We start from the raw sequence: 19,176 nt of genomic DNA, 5'->3' as shown, positions 1-19,176 counted from the left end.
AATAATGCACTACAATAAATATAATCAATAACAAAGTGAATATAAAGTTTATAATATGCATTTACACAGATAATAAATTGTGTCCCATTGTTAGAAATTGCCTGTCCCAATGGTGGAGCCAGATTCAACAATGGGACGTTTTGAGTAACCTTAAAAACTGCGCGTTATTTCTAAACCACTGGAGATACAGTAATGAAATCAAACCAAGTGTTATTTGACAAAAAATGCATTGGCATCAGTGTTGTAAAAAAGCACTGCATTTCTTTACAAAATTAAAAAAATGAGCAAAACGCAAAATTTGTCCCATTGATGGAGATTCTCCCCTATACCAGATTGTGAGTAATGCTGCGCTTTTAAAAATATACTTGCAAAGACGCAAATTTTGTTCGCCACCCCAAAATGTTTTACTTTCCTACGGCTATGGATACCAGAAACAATGGTTTGTAATTTTCGGTTTGAGCATTGTCTGCTTTTGTATTTTTTTTTAATTTTAATTTAAAGTAAACAAGTTTTAAGAAAATGGGAGCTTTCTTCATAAAATGTATAAATAAACCCATTTTTATCAATGGGCTATTTATACTTATTGTATTTTTTTAATTTTACTTTATTGGAATGCCTTTTTTTTATATAGGCTGTGTGCTCTAAGTCTAGTTCAAACAAACATAGGTATAATTTATTTTGGTTACGCGAATACTGTCCGAATTCGTCTCATCTCCTGTCGTTGTCTCATAGCAAGGCGGGTGAAACGTGGGTTACCTGTATAGTTTTGCAAGTAAAATTTGTCAAAAAAATGCTATTATTGCCTAAGTGACTCTCCCCCCGGAATTCGTCACTGTTTCAATATAATCTATGAATGTGAGAAACGTTACCAGATGGAAGTTTCTCATGACAAAAACTACAAATTGCCGCACACTGGTCAACGCTTCTAGAATGTTTGCATTCTTTGCACGTCCAGGGTAATCCAACAACGCACGTTCAACCTGCTCAACTAGCTGCTCAAAGAGACATAAATTTTATTGATTCTATGAACACAATATTTCAATAAGGTGAAAGCTGAAAGCCTCAAGACAATAAATAATCTTTTTTAGACCGTTTGTCTCACTCTTAGTCAGACTTTGTGCAAACATTGCTTAGTAAAACATAAAATGAACATCATGCAAAGATAAACAACGTTGGAGTTGAATTGGGATTTGTTGCTTTGTGTTACATTCATGCAAAAGTACTGCAAAAAAACGCTAGCTTTAAATTCTTGTTGCCAAACGCACCACGTGGAAGAGCAATGTATTATTTCTACCACAGTCGCTTTGTTAGAAATAGGAAATCGAGTTGCTGCGTTAGAATTTCAAAACCATATGGCTTTATATAAAACAGAAAGTGTGAGTTTATCACGAGAGAACAGGTCACATTGCAGACGAAGTTGATATACAGAAATAGCCACTACTTCAACTCGTTGCTGCATATGTTGATATGAGTTTGTCAAAACATTTCGACACTTCGCAAGAGTTGGTTTAATGTTGTGCAAATGTGCAATCTATTGAATGATTAACTTACTTAGCCTAAGGCTGCTGTCAATTTATTTCCTATCTACGTAGATTGTTTTAGAAGTTGTATAAAACTTGTTGGGTAATAATTTTCTAGCCCTGCTTTCAGGTCTCTGGGTTTGAGGTAAGATTTTATACGTTCAAACATTGTAATATGTCAAGAAAAGGCTTATTAGAACGTTTAACCCAAGGACCTGTAATAGGAGATGGAAGCATGTGCATGACTTTAGAAAAGCGTGGATATTGTAGGGCAGGTCCTTACACACCAGAAGCAGTGATTTTGTATCCTGATGCGGTTCGTCAGCTCTTACGAGAATACTTACGTGCCGGATCTGATGTAGTCCAAGCTCCATGCTTCTACGCATCTGATGAAATGATGGAGCATTGTGACGCCTCTTCGTACAAGGTAAGCCTGTAGGCAGTAGCATTGACAGGGAGGTCCAGGGAGATCTAGAGGGTACTTTTGGACCTGGGCCCAAAATGATTTTAGGGGCCCTTAACCTTTCCAAAGGGCACGAAACCACTGTGTATTCTTTAGATATACTGCGTTTTTCTCAGTACGGTAGTGTCTTGATTTCTGGGCTCGAGGATCTCATTGGTATCGGACCCAAATTATCCTCTCAACAGCCTTACCTGTAGGGTAGGCTACACTAGTATACAACACCCAGGGCGGTTAAGAGAATAATTCGGACCGGGTACGAATAGAATCCTCCGGCCCCAAATTAGAACATCTCTTCAGAAGAAGGAACAGGCTTAGTTTTTCTACAAAAAGTAGGTATTACCACTCGCCCACTGATAAAACATAAATGGGTATAAACGCAGGCTGGGTAGGCTACTATAACTAGAAAAGGAAGTGGCTTCTCAAAGTTTCCAAAAAAACTGAATGGTTTTCGGCTGCTTAATATCATCCTGATCCTGGGCCCGGTTCCAAAAATATCTCCTGGATCCAGGGGCGAGTTTAACTGATGGGGGTCCGGGGACCTTTTAGATCGGTGGGGGGGCGTAAAAATTGAGCGCGAAAAACTTTGCAAGGTAACTTGAAAGTCACCCACAGGGTTGCTAATGCCTTTATGCCAAGCTCAGTCGCCACCTTGTGACTAAAAATTAACCTTGAAAGAAAAAGGAAGCATTTTGCAGAAACTTCAAAGGCTGAGAGGAAATAATAATAACAACACAAAATCACATTTTTCCACTTCGGGGGCCCTTCAAAAGGGGCCCCGGGGCAACTGTACCCTCTGCCCCCCGCTTAAATCCGGGCCTTCCTGGATCTCTTGTCAACCCTGCCGACCATACCTATTCAAAACGTAGCCTATGTTGGTTAAAGCTATTCGATACCGAATTCGTCGAATATTCTTTGAAGCTTAAATTTCTGTAATGTCGCTTCGATGTAGCACAATTTTTTTTGCTTTACTTTCTTTGTTGGCAAATCGTCTGTTCGCCTGGGGATGTTTTATTTTGAAACAAAAAAATGTGTGTGTTTGTTTCCCCCGCAAAGATTGGGTAAAGCTCAATCGTCTTCGCTGCAGAATGGGACGTTTTATTTGCGATGTGTTTGAATTGGGTCTTGCCGAATCGTCATCCTGTGTGTGTGGATCATCCTCCCACACTGCACAGCACATCCTTCATCACCAGTAGCGTTGACAGGAGAGGTTCAGGGAGTACTTTTGAACCATGGTTTTAGGAGTCCATAACCTTTCTAAAGGGCCCATGAATTAGAATATACCATAGCCTACGTTGTATTGTTTGAATTTAGTACATTTTTATTGAATTGTGTTGATTTGGGGCCCGAGGATCTCATTAGTACCCGGCACAAAGCATTCTCTCAACGGCCCTGTTCATCAATGCACCATTTGCAGACCTTGAAATGAAAATGTCAACCTTACAGCGCTTGATAACAACTCACTCAATGCAATGGCTGTAGCCTGGATGCCGTGACTGCTATATCACCTCATACGCAAGAAGTTCTGAATAAGTTAAATCTGCTGTTTGTTCACTTTTCCATTTATGTTTGATCAATAAATTTTCTGGGCCAATCTATCAATCCAATTTTGTTTTTTCTAGTAAAACACATGCTTGCACTTGGAATGAATTTATTCATATTCATATAATATTGTATATAGTTTATTGTATATAGTATATAGTATGTAGTTTATAGTACATAGTTTATTGTACGGTATATATTTTATTGTATATAGTTTATAGTTTATTGTATATAGTTGATTCATAGCCTACATTTATTGTTGTCTTTCTCAGGCTGTTGATGTTAACGACGCTGCATGCAAAATGGCAAGGGAAGTAGCAAATGAAGGTGATGCACTTGTTTGTGGAGCGTTATCCCCAGTTCAATCTTATATCACAGGAAAGGGTGAAGCAGCAGTTAGAAAGGAATTCGACCGTCAGCTTGATGTGTTTATTTCGCACGATGTGGATTTTGTGATGGCTGAGGTGAGTGAAAACGTTTCTACAACCCTATTGTTGTACAGGGTAGCCTATTTCCAAAGTTAGATATCGATGGAAACGCGTAAAAAAGGACTTTTTGCATCTTACTGTCGTCATCATCATTCATTTGTGATGAGACCTGTGGTCACAGCGGTAAACCATAATCTCTTCGTGGGAAAATTGTAACATAAGATTCCCGAATCCGTTCGTCTGTATGTAATGACCGAAAGAGAAACACTCTTCTGAAACGTCTATTCAAATTTGTATTTCTGTAAAATTAGCCCGCGGCTATCGAAAATGGGACGCAACACGGTACGCCACTAAAACCTGTCACTACAGAACAAACTACTTAGATAAAGACGGAATTTTTGTCCAGCTAGCAAGCACTAAGCAAACAGTTAAATGTGCGACTAACTCTCAAGCAACCATTTCACGAATGACCAGAATATATATTAATATCTCAAACTCACGTACGCAGTACTGTGACGTAATAGTGAAAGACATTGTCACGCAATTCAAACAGGTGTTCAAAGGTGGTGATGCCATGTTTCATGTTTAAACAGGTTTGACACAAGTCTTACGAACGATGGTGCAATTTTGGCTCATTTTTAGGAAAAATTCCATGACGTAATACGCTAAGATTCAGTAGACCTGAACGGTTTTTATATGACGTTTGATTAGGTGAACAATTGTCTGGAACAACCTGACGCTTGTTCCCGCTAGCAGAGTTTTACCTATTTTGGCAGCCCTTTTGCCATGCTTTTCATTTGTTAGGGTTGATTCAAGTCAAGTTTCTTATACTGATCTATTTTTTCACCAATTCTTTTTTAGTCTTCTAATTTTCTTTACCACGACAGAAATGTTTTTTTGCCATCACTAGCGCCTTGTCATTAGACACGCTTTCCACATGTCCATATCATCGCAAACGTTACATGTTTCCGTATGAGAATAACTTTAGAATGACTTTAGATTTTAAAACACAATTCCTAAGACGTATCACACCAATACAGCATTATAACGAGCAAGCTAATACATTGCAATTCTTCAGTTTTTCGGTCACGTTGAGGAAATAGAAATTTGCATTGATGTGATGAAGAGAGCGAAAAAGCCCATTGCTGCCACCATGCGGATAGGACCTGCGGGAGATTTACATGGTGTGTCCATTGAAGAGTGTGCCGTCCGAATGGCCAAATCAGGAGCCGATATTATTGGTAATCATCTGTGAAATTTTTGCTTAAAATTTGTTTTCTGGACTTGTTACTTTAATTTATTCATTGAATTAATACTTCGGTTGAAATGCTACGACATCGGGCAAGCTCATTTGCCATCTTGAAAATAGCTATGTTAATTTACATTTAAGCAAGTCTAGTTCGTAGCCAATACTCTTTTCATCAGGTAATCATTTCTGCCTCTCTTCAAACATGCCCAAACCATCGCAACCTGTCATGGACATTACGTTCTTTCAGTCCTGCTATTCTAAGAGATTCTTGAATGTCTTCACTTCTAATCTTATGTTAAATTTTCTGCCTCATACCGTTAGTCACTATATCTACATTCTGCATCTTGTTAACTTCCAGCCAGTAAAGGTCATGTTTCCACGCCGTATACAATCATACATTCGCTTATCGCTGTATAATTGTTATTTACGACTTTGCCCTTAGGATACTATGTAGTGCACTGTATAAACAGATACTATTCAAAGCCTTGTTTATTTTTGTGCTTTTTTTCACGCACCGTCTGGTTATTTTAGCGATGAACAGAAACAGATCTGATTCTCAAGATCAAAAGCCCGCTAACAAAAACGCTTTTTCAGCTTCAAAACTCATAATTTTGTCATAACCAACTGTAGTTTCAAATACTCAAATGTACTTCCATTTTTATTTCGTTTAATGTCGCTCTTGAAAGCAAATGAGCTTCAATTGAATTATTCTTCCATGCTTAAAAGCACTGCCGTCGTATTTCTGCAGGTTTGAATTGTATGTTTGATCTTGATTCCGTGCTCAAGGCTTTGAAAAGGATGCGAAAAGCGTTGGACGACCATGGTTTATCCAAGCCTCTTATGTGTCAGCCTCTCGGTTGGAGGTGTCCTGAAGTTGAAAACGAACTTAACGGCTACCTTTCCCTACCAGAATATCCGTTTGGTAAGAAACTTTTGTTTTGGTTGGTTTGAATCCTCGGACTGACAAAGCCTTTGATAGGTTATTCTCGATAGTTTCACACACTTGCAAAGGCTTTTGAAGCAGAGTCGGTTACCGAGATTGATAGAGTGAACAGCACATTACTTTTTCTAACAATCCTTGTTGAATTGAAAATCCGGTCGTAACAGTGACTAAAAATGGCATCGATGGACATAGGATGCGCACGAGAGCAACGTTGTGGTTCATGCCTGATGGTTTCTACATGATTATATTATTTGTTCTCCCTTCTAGTAGCCCAACGAGAAAGTCGTCATTGTAATTAAATCAAGAATAGACAATTTACTGATATCCGTCACTGTCGAATATTCTTGTTTTTTTTTTGTTTTTTTTTTGCAAACTTGATCCTTTTATTCTAAAATCTGTCTGATATTTCAGCTTTAGATCCTCGAGTGTGCACAAGAGCTGAAGTTCGTCAATTTACCAGATCTGCCTATGAGTTGGGTGTTCGTTATATTGGAGGCTGCTGTGGAATGGAGCCACATCACATACGAGCTATGGCACAAGAGGTTGTACAAACAGGCTACTGCTTCACTGGCTTAATTTTCAAATAACGCAAAGTAGTAGGTGAGCTACAGACGGCAGTAGGGTAATTAACATTAGGTATGTAAAATAAGAAAATAAAATATATACCAAAGTGTAAGTAAAACTGGCCTTAGGGAGAATAATTTAGGCTACAAGTGGATAGTAAGAATCCAACGCTTAACGTTTTTCTTTGTTTTTTCTATCTCAGATTACGCCCGTTGGTTGAAGATTTAGATTAAGTGGTCAGGAAAGCATGGAAGCCAATCATCATGTTCACCTTCAGGCATACCTTTCAGTGTTTTGCCAAAGACACGGTCGCGTGCTCTTGAGCGGTGTCGAATCTGCGCCCTTTCGAGTGCCGTAGGCTACCAAGGTTCTCACCACTCGGCTATACAGCAAGATAATGTCGGTGGTTGGTAATTTACTGTCAGTCACAATGTAAAAGCGGCCTCGATAGTTTTAAGTGGTGAAAACACAAACGATATCGTCTCTACACGAAAAAAGAGTGAACAAATTAAGAATCGAGACCAGCCAAGCACTACCAACTCAAATCGGCCACGGTAAGCACGTTTTCAATCAGTTCCAAGATTAAAACCTGAGCTGTTTATTGTTTTATAGTTGCAACCAGAGCGGAATAAAGTTCCTCCAGTAAACGATATGTGTCCGCCAGATGGAAAATTTTTAACATATTCCCGAGTATCAAATTCTGCTCAAAAGTAAGAAGTAACGAAATTCACTAATGTGCAACTTATAAATTTTGTATTCACTGATAAGTTACATAAACTTGTTTCTTTTAAAGTAGTGCTAAAGAATCAATATTAAAACTAGATAGTAGTTGACTAGTTCTTCTCTATGGTCAATGGTAGGCTAGCTAATTGTGTTTAAAGTTAATTTTTCTCTCGTTTAGCCTATCTCATTTAAAAAGCGGCTTTTGTAAATATATTTTTTGATTTTAGGGCTGTTTAAAATAAAGCTACTTCAATTTTTAAAAATAATTTGTTTTTGTTTCGACTCAGTTTAAAATGAAACAAAACGAGTGGCCAAATGCTGAGTTTCCTGGTGAAGGACTTCTGTATTTTGCCAGTTGAAACAAAAGCAAGACACAAGCCATTTCGAACTCAGAAAACACATTGCAATTTGAAGGATGTGATCTTGGGCCATGTATTTTCAATATTTACCACTTATTCAGACGTAGAAGTGTTCAAAGCTAAAAGTATTTCGAAATTGCAAGAAAAAAATGCCAACACAAATGAAATTTCATTCGAATTTGACACAAAATAGCATCGCCTTGATTTCGTTTCGAATTATTTTTCGTATAAATAATTTTGTTTTATTTCGACCAAGAAAGTTGTTTCAAATACCCCAATTTGACTTTCTGCGGATAAAGGTCTACGCATGGTGCCAAAAAAATTGAAGATAAAACCTTAGCTAAAATAGACCTGTGTGTTTACAACCATGCAGTCACTGTTTCATTGCTCAACTTGCCATTGCTCAAACAGAGCTTGCAAAGACTACTGGATGGAGTTGAAACCAGGTTTTGGGAGACCTTTCAGTTCTCCGTGTTCGATCCCCCAAGAATGTAATTTTGGAGAATGAAAACTATTTTTGTATGGTAAACCCTGCAAATGTCACATTTCTAATTACGGTAAACATCTTTAAATGAAGTAACCACAGCAGTTGAAAATCTATCTAAAAAGTTACGTTTAAAATGGTTCAGAATTTTTTTAGCTAAACATTACTTTACAATTATATTTGACAATTTTGATTGAAGCTTTGAATTCCATATAACGCTGAACAGTGACAACATGTTTGTACATAGGTTATCGATTGTGTGGAACTCAAAAGCACTCCATGGGAGACGTTTAGTAATCCAATGTGGTGGAAATTGGCAAAAACGGATATTTCTTACACCAGTAATTTTAAATAAATTTATTTGGTGGCCAAACGGTCGTGTATTGATTGTGATGCTTTTATAAAACAGCATTGGATGAGTTGTCAGTCAGCCTATGTAAAAATGTACGAAATGTTAAGTTTAGTTTGTTGGCAATGTAAGCTTATGATGTAATGACGAAGACATGCTACAAGAAATTTTCCAAAGAAATGATGCTGGGTTGATACCTCGTTGGCAACATTTTATAAATTTTGGAGAATATGCAAACAACGTCAAAGAGTCAATTGGATAGCGGGATAACTATGTCAATGCAATTAAGCTCGTAAACCAACAAGTAAATACGCCCTTTTTACCAGCTGATAAACATCAAGTTATTTTTGGATTTCTTCGTGTATCGTTGTGACGTTATAATTTCCTGTCAGGTTGAGTCTGTTAGCAACTTCACAAGATCTTTTTTCCAAGAACTTGCAAACTCTTTTCGAAAACAAATTTCCCCTACAACGTTTATCTGCAAAACTTTTTTTCGTGCAATAAATTTTGGAAAGTCTCACCCTTTATCTTACGTCACCGGTGTAGGTATGCATGACATATAGTGAGCTAACGATTTAAAATAAATTGAAACATAAGTTTAGAACTAGTATGCAGCATGCGTTGCTTCTATAACATTATCTATTACACCATGTAACAAAATTTAGCAAAAGTTTTAGTTGCAGTAAAATTTTTATGTATTGTGTTCTGTTACTTCAAACTAATCACCAAAATAGCAAAAACAAATCTGAGGTGTTTCATGTTGCAAATGCACCGCCCTTGATATTTTCTTTCCATATACGGTAAGATGAAACCTTTCACCATCTTTTCCGCTTCCACCAATCACCCATACAAGGATCAAAACAATCAAGATGAGAGTGCAGGAAATGCATTTTTTATGTACAAGAAACACACCATTTTTCATATTCTTTCATCACATTGTTTCCAAAAGTTGATAATTTATTGCTTCGTTTAGCCTATTACCAAAATTCTGAATTTATGTCTGTATTAGGTATGGTGAATTCGTCATGAGAAACTTTTTCTACATCTTGAAACACTACCGTTTCTTATGCTGTTTTTTGCTCAAGGGTTTGAGAAGTGGCAACTCAGCTGCTGAGTGCTATGCGAAACAGGTGCAATAGAACATAATATGGAAGAATATGTAATTATGTAATGTCATGTCGGTTTTTGTTTTTCTAAACCGTGAACTGTCAACCATATAGCAACAACGGTCTTCTGTATGGTTTCGGGGTTCTCTCCAAACTCTTGAAATAGCAAACACTGTAGTATCAAATGTCGTTTTCTCTTAGTCAGCCATCTAAATTGAACTGATATGTTCTGCAGATCACATAAGGTGCACAGCTTTTAACTTGGTCACTAATTTCCATACCAAAATACATTTCATAAGAATAAAAGCTTTGCTTCTAGCTTTGTTTCACTGCACATTTCGCTTGTTAGTCTGATATGGTTACTCATATAGATAGACCACATACATAGCAAAAAGTTTTAAAAACAACCAGTAGAAAGTTTGCATTCACGTGATGATCCAATTCCCAACTTATCTGCAATTTAGGCTAGAGCTTTTTACAGAACACAGTAAGAAACAATGAATGATTGAAACATTTTAAGTTCTGTATTTTCCGATTTCATTGATAGTAAATAAAAACAATTTGAAATTTCTGTACTTGCTCTATTCCGCCACTATGACCAAACAAAGACCGTTGTTATGATACAAGCTACAATTTATTATGAAGCTAAAATGATAGCGACTATGACGTCACACTTTATCGACCTTATAAGGAACTTAGAATAAGAGCTTGAGAAACAGGGTAGTAAAAGTTCAAAAACCTTAAATAAATATTTTTTAAACGACACTTGTGGAAAAAAATTGCTAGAAGCATGTTTTAATCAGCAATATCTTTCAAAAAATACTAAAAACTTGACACAACTAACTTTTTTTTACATGGTGTTATAGGCCATCGTAATTGCTATTCTAATCCATCACTTATAGAAGAAAACATCTGCGTTCCGTTTCCTTAAAAAAGTCATTTTTTAAAAATATGTTAATCACGTATCATAGGTGGGTGACAACCCCTAAGCATACAAGCTGGCTTAGATGAATAGCATTTTCTTTGCTTGTAAACGTTTCAACCAATGACCATTCAGTCAGTAGGAGTAGTTTTTTTTTATTGTTGATAAAAAATATACATACTGTAATGTAATAATAAATAATAATAGTTTTTTTATAACAATAACAAATCACATTGGGCTGGTTACATCGAAATAATTGATAATAAAATCAAAAATTACCGGCCATTTTTATGTAGCCTACATAGATGGTAAAAAATTAAAATCTTAAAGGCTTGTAATGGCGTGACTATAGGCAAAGTAGTGTATGAGAATTTGTAAATTGTAGGTGGGTTGACAATAGGATGAAATTTTTATACAAGAGAAGGTCGGAGAAGAAAATTTTGCTCTTGAAAAATTTGTGCTTTTTCTTGAAATGCTCTTGTATAGTGTCTATCCACCTACAACGCACAAATTCTCGTAGTACAAAGGTTACTGTAACATACAAGTCCCCTAGATACATCTTAACAATTGCAACTAAATGTTCACCAATAAAATGTCGATCAAAACATGAAATGCTGCCTGAATAGTTTGTTAGCATTGAGACGAAGCCAGAAACCAGTAGGCCTACCAGAAGCATGTAAAACGTGTTTGTAGCCTACTTATCTTGCATATGACTGAGCAATCAATTCTGCTGCAATATTACAAATGAAACGTCTCAAATTACATTCGCTGTTTGTAACATATCGGACTTCGTAAATATTTTTTCATTTTTTGTCACATGGCGCATTCAATTAAAATCAATTGCTCATGTTTTAAAAATAACTGCACAAAGAACAGAATTACCTAACGGTTTTTTATTTGTTTTATATATTTCTTGCTCCACAAATAAAAGATAATACTTATGCCGACCTTTAAAATTACTGTTACATCTGACATGTAACTACAGTATTTTCATTGATTGGAATTTTGGTAAGAAGATCACAACGTCAACAACAATAATTTAAAAACTTCGTTAGTGAGGCAAAAAGACAGCTTTGGCTAACTTTGCCACTCTGCCTGTAAGTGATACTTTGGAAACGTTAATTTATTAATCTTGTGTGCAGTATAAAAGAGAGAACAATTATCAAGTTTTGCAACTGTAGATTATAATTAAGCAGCTCTGAAGTTGTTGAACATGAATTCAATCCGAAATAAAAATTAAAAAAATTGGTGTCAAAATGTTTAGCATTTCATTTTGGTTTTTATTGTGGTATTCATTTTTATCTACAGTAGGCCTACTTGTCAATATATGAAATGTAATGTAACCTGCACATTGCACTCAGAACATGAAGACAATGTTCAGTGAATGTTAGAATTAATTTCTTTTGGTAAAATTAAGTACTTTTGTTCACATTTTGTTGCACTTTCTTGAGGCTTGAATAAGGAGGTCGGCTTAAAACGTGCTTGTTGGGTCAGATCAGGAAAAGATAGATGTTCCTTGTGACAAACAGTCCAGAGTGATGCGACAAAATATGCATAAATCTGTAGAGCAAATAAGTTGTTTGTTACTTATCTGACAACTGCTTATTATCTGACAAACACAACAGTAACTGCGGTATATAATAGGTTTTTTTGAAAACTAAATAACGCATAATTCTCCGTTATGTTGTGAAGTCAATATTTAATTATAAATGATAGAAATAGCCTGTAGGCCTAGGTACAGTTGCTTCGATCTATCATAGTCTGACAATTACTTGATTCTAATGTGAATTTTTGTGCTTAACATGCTGTGCTTCTATCGAGTCTTCTAAATTTGGTTGATACACCACAGATCGACACATTTTTGTGCAACGGAGTTGTATATTGAAAGGTCCCAATTGGTGCACTGGGTGAGAAGCTGGGGGCACATAAGATGGTCCGGTGTTTGGGGCTTGTTGCCACGTATACATGTAACTGGGCCAGTGTTGTAGCCCCACTTTACCATTGCAGATTCAGTACGGTTCAGTACGGTTCAGTACGGTTCAGTACGGTTCAGTACGGTTCAGTACGGTTCAGTACGGTTCAGTACGGTTAACATCGGTTTGGAGTCTCATTCAAGGTTTTCCACTTTGCCCAGGGTGCGTTTGCTCCTGGGGAAAGAGACTCTGACGGTGGAACCTTCATTTCCGCGAATGATGGGCCATTTTCGAACAGTGGTTTTTATTGCAACATTGCAAATATCAACATATGACGTAACTCTTGTAGATTCAATCTTTATCAATCACAATAATTTGCTTTTATCTGTGCAAAAACTTTTTTATCAAAACTCACTTTGGTCTCTTCTATTATTGCACTTTGGTATTCTGTAGTTTCCATTTCTGCGCTTTCTGCAGAAACGGCGGCAGTTCACAACAACTGTCATCTACAAAAACAAAGTTACGTAAGATACAAAGTTGCTATATTATGGGCCCGGTTAAAAATATAGGTTTACACACAAAATGTCTACATTTTGTTACATGGGCAAAATGAAGTTTTGCTTTTGTTAAGTTACTTTTTAAGCAATTATAATTTTATCGGCACAAGAGCTGCAGTCCCGATTTGAATATTTTCCGCAATAAGACTCATCTCAAGGCTAGCTGTATTAAAGTTACAGTAACATAAATCCATGAAACATGTGGAGTCAAACAAAAATTTAAGCCACCTTTCTTTTGAAAAGGTATATTGAAAAATACACCCTCTCCCATGCTGCAACATCTGGATAAACAGCTTATTTACAATATGGAGGTTGAGGTTGGGAATCACCAGCACATGATATGTGATAAAACCATGGACTTAGAACTTTGCCAGACTGCATGATGCTGTTGTTGACTAAAAACTTACGTCGTCTCCGGGCATCAGTTGCATTGCCGGTCCCGTAAATGGCTTAATTGTGATCCCAAGCAGAGAAATTGCAGGGTGCGTCGTAGCGGCCATCGTTGTTGTCGTTGCCGACGCTGCAGTTGTGGTATCTTCATTTGTGTTAGCTTGAAAAGCGGACAGTATTGCCGCTAAAAGATCAGCTGCGATAAAAACATGAATTTTGTATTTGCGTAATGTTAAATAGTAGGCCTATTTTATCAAAAAGCTAGCATAATTTCGTATAAAAATTGAAAGAAAAAGAAGGGGTCGTACCTCAAACAACTGTCAGATTGGCCCATAAAGCAAGAGAAAAATCCACAAAAGATGCAAACTAATTTATATAGGTTCAACAAGTTAAAACAAAAAAAAAAGCAACGTCTCAAGCACATGTAGCTCCATGCAAAGTGCAAATTAGGTAAAGGTGAGTCCCATACTTGATTCAAGCCTCGGGGAACGAGAAGATAAGGTTCTCATTAGACTAAGCCTTCGGCATTAACGAGAGTAGGGTGGCCAGTTCCTTTCTCTCAGCCGCCTTTCCTTCAGCAACTACGCCCACCCAATTTGTTACACCCTGGGTAGAGGTGAGCGGTGTTTTTTCAACAACCAGCTTAAGCCGGGAGTCGAACCAGGATTGCATGATTGGAAAGCGAGCTCCTTATCCGCTGCGCCATCCCACCGCTGCTGCTGTTTGGAAGTCTTCACGAGAAGATGCAGAACAACGTGTTCTTGTCGAAGGTTGCTTATTTGTGCGACTTTTTCTCTGACATAAACGCCTTGAACTGCTTGCAGGGCAAATGGACAAGGTTATTGGATTTAATAGACAAATAATAGATTTAAGATGCCCACCATGCTTAAGTGGGGTAACGGGTCAGAAAAGGTTAAGAACGTTGCTCTACAGTCTGTTTCACGTGCGTGGCACGAACATCAGGAGAGCTGTAATGAAAATAAAAGCGAGGACATCACCATAAGCATAGCCGCCGAACCCGGGAAGGTCGGCCTTCCGAAGCTTTTCGCAGAGAAGGCCACCCATCCCTGCGAAATCGGCCAGATCAACTTTCTAATCTCATCTTTTTTATTGCACACGAGTAAACAGCAGGTGTTTTTCAACTGGATCTAGACTGAGGCATTAATCAATGATAGTAAACAGCAAATTGACAAAAAAGATTACGAAAAAGGTAAACTTCAGATGCTGCAAAAAAAGTGCAAATAACTTCAGATGCTGCAAAAAAAAGTGCAAATTACACCTCTTTTAAACTCTTTTTATGATATCAAAGAAATAATTTTCTGAAAAAATCCAATCTTCTCTGATTGGCGAAAAAATTATGTTTCTTTAGCGTTTGAGTTTCAAAATTAAAACTCGTCTCGTTTGTCATTTTGATCACTTACGTCACAAAACAGCTAACCAATCCAAACGAACGAAAAATTAAAGCCAAATCAATCCGAAAAATGAAAAGTTAAAGCGATCATCATCAACTTTCTTCACTGCACTGGAGAGATCGCTAAGATTGAAAAAGCTGGCTTCTGTTTATCTTTTTTTGATATTATAAAAGAAGCTTTTCTTTGAAGTCAGGCGATTTTCATTTGGTGTGGAGGTATATTTTCTTGAAAAGTTGCTGATCTTTTTGTTTTAACTTTTTATGATTTCGTATTTTCTAGATTTGTAGGCTAGTCTGCATTGGCTGTACAACAAATCACTTCAGCTATTTGTGTCACTCATCGGTTATAGAGCAGTAGTGGGCTAATTTTTAAAATAAACTATGTCACCATTGGCCGATAAGCGACTTTTTTCATTAGTTTGCTTTTCTACTCTTTTCATACAACAAGAGTTTGCACTTACGAAGTTTCGAGGAGAATCCAGAAGTGCCGTGGAAAAAACAAGCCAGAAAACAAACAGTGAGAAAAACAGATTTCATATTGTTCACTTGATTAGCTATGTTTTTCAAATCTTTCAACCAATTACTTTCTGCAACATATTGAATTGAACATTTAGACTTGCATACAGTAATTAGGAAACAAATAATTTTCTGATCATACTGAAGTAGACCAATGTTTTCAGCTACTAGGCCTAAAACTCTAACTATTTCAGTTGTAACTCCAGCAACTGATCAACAGCTTTTGCCTAGTTCTAACGTCGACGAAACGAAATTTTTAGGCTACAATATAGCCTAACACTTATTTTGCATAGAAAAGGCAAAAAATGTTATTACAGAGAGAGACTGTTCACCAGGCATTTCATAATTAAAATGACTTGCGTTCTTCTGGTGACTATACAGTACTAGGTTACCACCTGATTGGTGATTATTTTCCGACGTTTCGTCAGTCTAAATTCTAAAATAAAAGTTGGGTATCATTTTTAACATCAGGTGGTAACCTACTTTAGTCACCAGAAGAGCGCAAGTCATTTTATTTATCTTCATTTTGTTGGTTTATTTACAAAAGCAGTTTTAGAATAAAATTCTGTAGCAAAATGAAGGTACCAGCTGAAGGCGATTGTAAATTAAGCTGCCTGCACCAAGTAGGCTAAGAATGATTCAATTTCTTTGGTTTAATTCAAGAATTAGCCTATCGAATTAATAACCCACTTAACAAAAATAAAAGTGTTTTGTTGTGGGAATATGTGTGTAGCAGTAGGCTATATAATATATTGTAGACATTGTAGTTAAACGTTTTGGCTTAATGTTAAATCTAATAGAATTTCTCAAATTATACAATATTGACCATTTGTAGGCGTAATAGCTATAAAGTTTTTTCAAAGTTGTTCAACGTCTCTTAAGCAGGCTACAGACTATTCTACCAACAAGTCACTTTCCCATAACAATCCTTCTGTTTTGTTCTGCTACAGTACGAATGATACAATGTAGAGAAACCAACTACAACACCATTTTATAGAGTCTTGCTTAGTAACAAATAGAGAAATATCTTTCTGCATAAAGACGTCATTGTTAAATATCATAGCAGAAACCGATTTTGATAAATATAGATGTACGAATAAGCAGACATGTGAAATGGAATAATGCATCGCGCAAAGCTTTGTCGTTCTTAGAATTAAGACTTGTTGTATGCATTTCTGAATCCGGGGTTCTTTGCGTTTCCGATTTGACTTGATTTTTATTTTCCAAATCATATTCTGTTATCAAAATTAACTGATAAAGTTAATTTCCGGGCAATAAAATTTGTCTTCTAAAGAAAGATTCCATTTGGCACGATTAAACTACCAAATTTTTCAACGTATGCAATTGTTAGTCATTTCAGTATGAAGGACAACCTTTGCAAACAATTTTGTTCGCTCAGCTTTTCGGCTTCTCAAGCAGGCACAATTTTATTCTGTTCAACAGCCAGATTCAATGACAATGGACAAGGATAGTTACCAGTGTTTCGTTTTCGTTTTATTTTTTTTATTAATGGCTTAAAATGAGAAAAACAAGTTTGATTGGAGTTATTGATTTGAAAGAATTGCTTCAGCGATCGGTTCCCCGTTAGCGGTTTAACACTCTGCACATGTATAAGCAAATAAAGCAAGTTTTCGAAAACCAGTTTTCATCTACAGTCCATTAAAATCCCTCTTTGTCATCGTCGCAACCGGTTCTGATGTACTGTACTTCCAAATGGACTTGGAAAGATAACAAGCCAAACAAAATCAAAAATCTTTTGTGTCACATAATGCGGTCGATTCCGCTCAAGTCCATTTTCTTGTACCAGCTTCCATTTTAAAAGGATTATCTGCATAATGGTTAATTTGGCTTGGTCTCGGGTTGTGGTCTGTTTAAAGAGGTTGAGTTTAATTTAAACAAAGTAAACATTTTTTATTTGAGAAAGTTGAGAATTGAAAAGACAAAACGTTTCTAGATATATGAAATATAGTAGAATTTAACTTTTTCGGTTATCAGGAAATGTTTTCTGCTTTTGTCACTAAAATATTGATTTTTGTGTGCACATAATAAGAAATCAAGGTTCCAAAATAACCTTCACAGCCCATTTCGAAATTTAGTTTTATCATCACACAAAAAAAATCGATCATTACAAAGTTAGTTGTTTAAGCAGCATTATTGTATCATTGTATTGTTTAAGAAACAATAAAAATGTAGCAAACTTGGTCGTTATTTGTGAAGTACTGTATATAAGCTACCATACCAATGAGCTCGAGCGTGATGTGTGACTAAAACATTAATAAAATCTTTAACAGTCGCACTTCTCATTCTTTCAAACAAGATAATTCCATATAAACTTTTTAGACTTTTTGTATAGCCTACGTTATTGCAGCTGAAAATAGTGCATTACGATTTTTCTTTGTTAAAAATAGCACTGGCTTAACAAAAATGCTGACTAACTACTTTCGCTTTATACAAACGCTTCAAATAAATTTAGCTTACTGATAGATTATTGCAGTAGGCTAAGCGACGTTGAAAATAGATTTATTTCTTCAGACAAACAAGCCTTGTTTATGTTTTCTTTATTTTTTTTTAGTTTTAACCGATGTACAATAGTTAAATTAAAGCTTTAGTAGAGAGTTCGCTTTGTTGAACTTCAGATAGACAAAACAAAGTAACTCTAAACGGGTTTAACATATTTATTACACATGTTGTATTTATCATTATATTTTCTTTACGTTATATTTCTTTGTGTAATAAATATGTTGGTAAAATTTTTGAATAGTTATTCTTTCCAGGGTGGCAACTGACTATAATAGACCGTATGGTCGTTTCGTTGTCTCCTTATCAAAAACAAAACTTTAAACATGGTGCGTATTTTGGCTTGATGTCACTTTTGCGTTTGGTTTTTGATAAATAAACAAAGCAATCGATTGATTAAAACGATAAAAAATACACAATTTATTGTTTTGCATTTTATGATAATACGTGAAAATTCAACCATTCTAGTATAACCTTAGTCCGCTTTAAAATGGTTTTAAATATTACTGTAAGCATGGCCACCTAACTCAAATCTTTTGTTCATTGAAACAATGTTGGTGCACATGAAGCAGCTTCGTTGGATTTTTATCTTCGAATAATTGGGCTTGTCAAATTGTTAATTTGTCGATTTCTAAATACTGCTTTCTCTTTTCAACATAGATTTTCATGTGACGAAACAGAATACAAGCGTCATCGGTTGCTTGTTGCACAAGCGTGACGTTATCTACAAGCTAATACTACGTATGAGCTTACTATAAGCCTACATCGGGGTGTAATGGTGGGCAGAAACTGGGAGCGTGAGCGCTACCACACACCTTTTTAAGCAGAAACGACTTCTGGTACCTACTTTTGAGCACTTTTTGTAGTATTAATAGTATATATTGTTTATATACTGCACTTTAAAAATGCAAATTTAAACTATTAATAACATCTTTAGTATTAATAGTATATACTGTTTATACTGCACACTTTAAAAATGCAAATTTAAACTATTCATAACATAAATGTTTGCAGAAAAGTTTTTATTTTATAACTTATGCTACCAAATTTAAATGCTTTCCAGCAGTTTCTGTTTTATGACAAACAAAATATTGTAAAATGGAAACTTTTGCGCAAGCGTTGATTTTGCTATAGTGATTGAAATTTACATTTATAAAGTAGCTACCGGTATATTAATACTTATGCCATGTAACTGACAAACGCTATACAATAATGATAACCAA

General features: G+C 36.0%; 1 protein-coding gene across 3 annotated transcripts; it reads left to right on the top strand.

Annotated features, from left to right (window-relative positions):
- Positions 1-1,609: 1,609 nt before the first annotated feature.
- Positions 1,610-8,649, top strand: LOC145766366 (betaine--homocysteine S-methyltransferase 1-like). Of its 3 annotated transcripts, none has more exons than XM_082578062.1 (8): positions 1,610-1,947; positions 3,795-3,986; positions 5,029-5,191; positions 5,948-6,121; positions 6,554-6,684; positions 7,319-7,416; positions 8,200-8,279; positions 8,520-8,649. In XM_082578062.1, exons 1-8 carry the CDS (start codon positions 1,696-1,698, stop codon positions 8,564-8,566), a joined length of 1,137 nt encoding a protein of 378 aa, XP_082434188.1. In that variant the 5' UTR covers positions 1,610-1,695; the 3' UTR covers positions 8,567-8,649. The 3 variants fall into 3 exon arrangements, with proteins under 3 accessions (XP_082434188.1, XP_082434190.1, XP_082434189.1); XM_082578064.1 differs by having other exon boundaries at positions 1,611-1,947; positions 8,200-8,312; XM_082578063.1 differs by having other exon boundaries at positions 1,612-1,947; positions 8,200-8,345.
- Positions 8,650-19,176: the final 10,527 nt, after the last annotated feature.

This window comes from Aplidium turbinatum, chromosome 3, assembly GCF_918807975.1.
Source record: "Aplidium turbinatum chromosome 3, kaAplTurb1.1, whole genome shotgun sequence".
In the NCBI taxonomy this organism is placed as follows: Eukaryota; Metazoa; Chordata; class Ascidiacea; order Aplousobranchia; family Polyclinidae; genus Aplidium; species Aplidium turbinatum.
Note: the sequence above shows the minus strand (reverse complement) of the source record. Positions and strands in the feature narration are given on the sequence as shown.

What these genes read in the sequence shown, in the direction of transcription:
- LOC145766366 (XM_082578062.1), top strand. Translation starts at nt 1,696, where the DNA reads ATGTCAAGAAAAGGCTTATTAGAACGTTTAACCCAAGGACCTGTAATA. An exon ending in CCTACCAGAATATCCGTTTG is followed by an intron (nt 6,122 to 6,553) that starts GTAAGAAACTTT and finishes CTGATATTTCAG; the next exon opens with CTTTAGATCCTCGAGTGTGC. An exon ending in TACGAGCTATGGCACAAGAG is followed by an intron (nt 6,685 to 7,318) that starts GTTGTACAAACA and finishes ATTGTTTTATAG; the next exon opens with TTGCAACCAGAGCGGAATAA.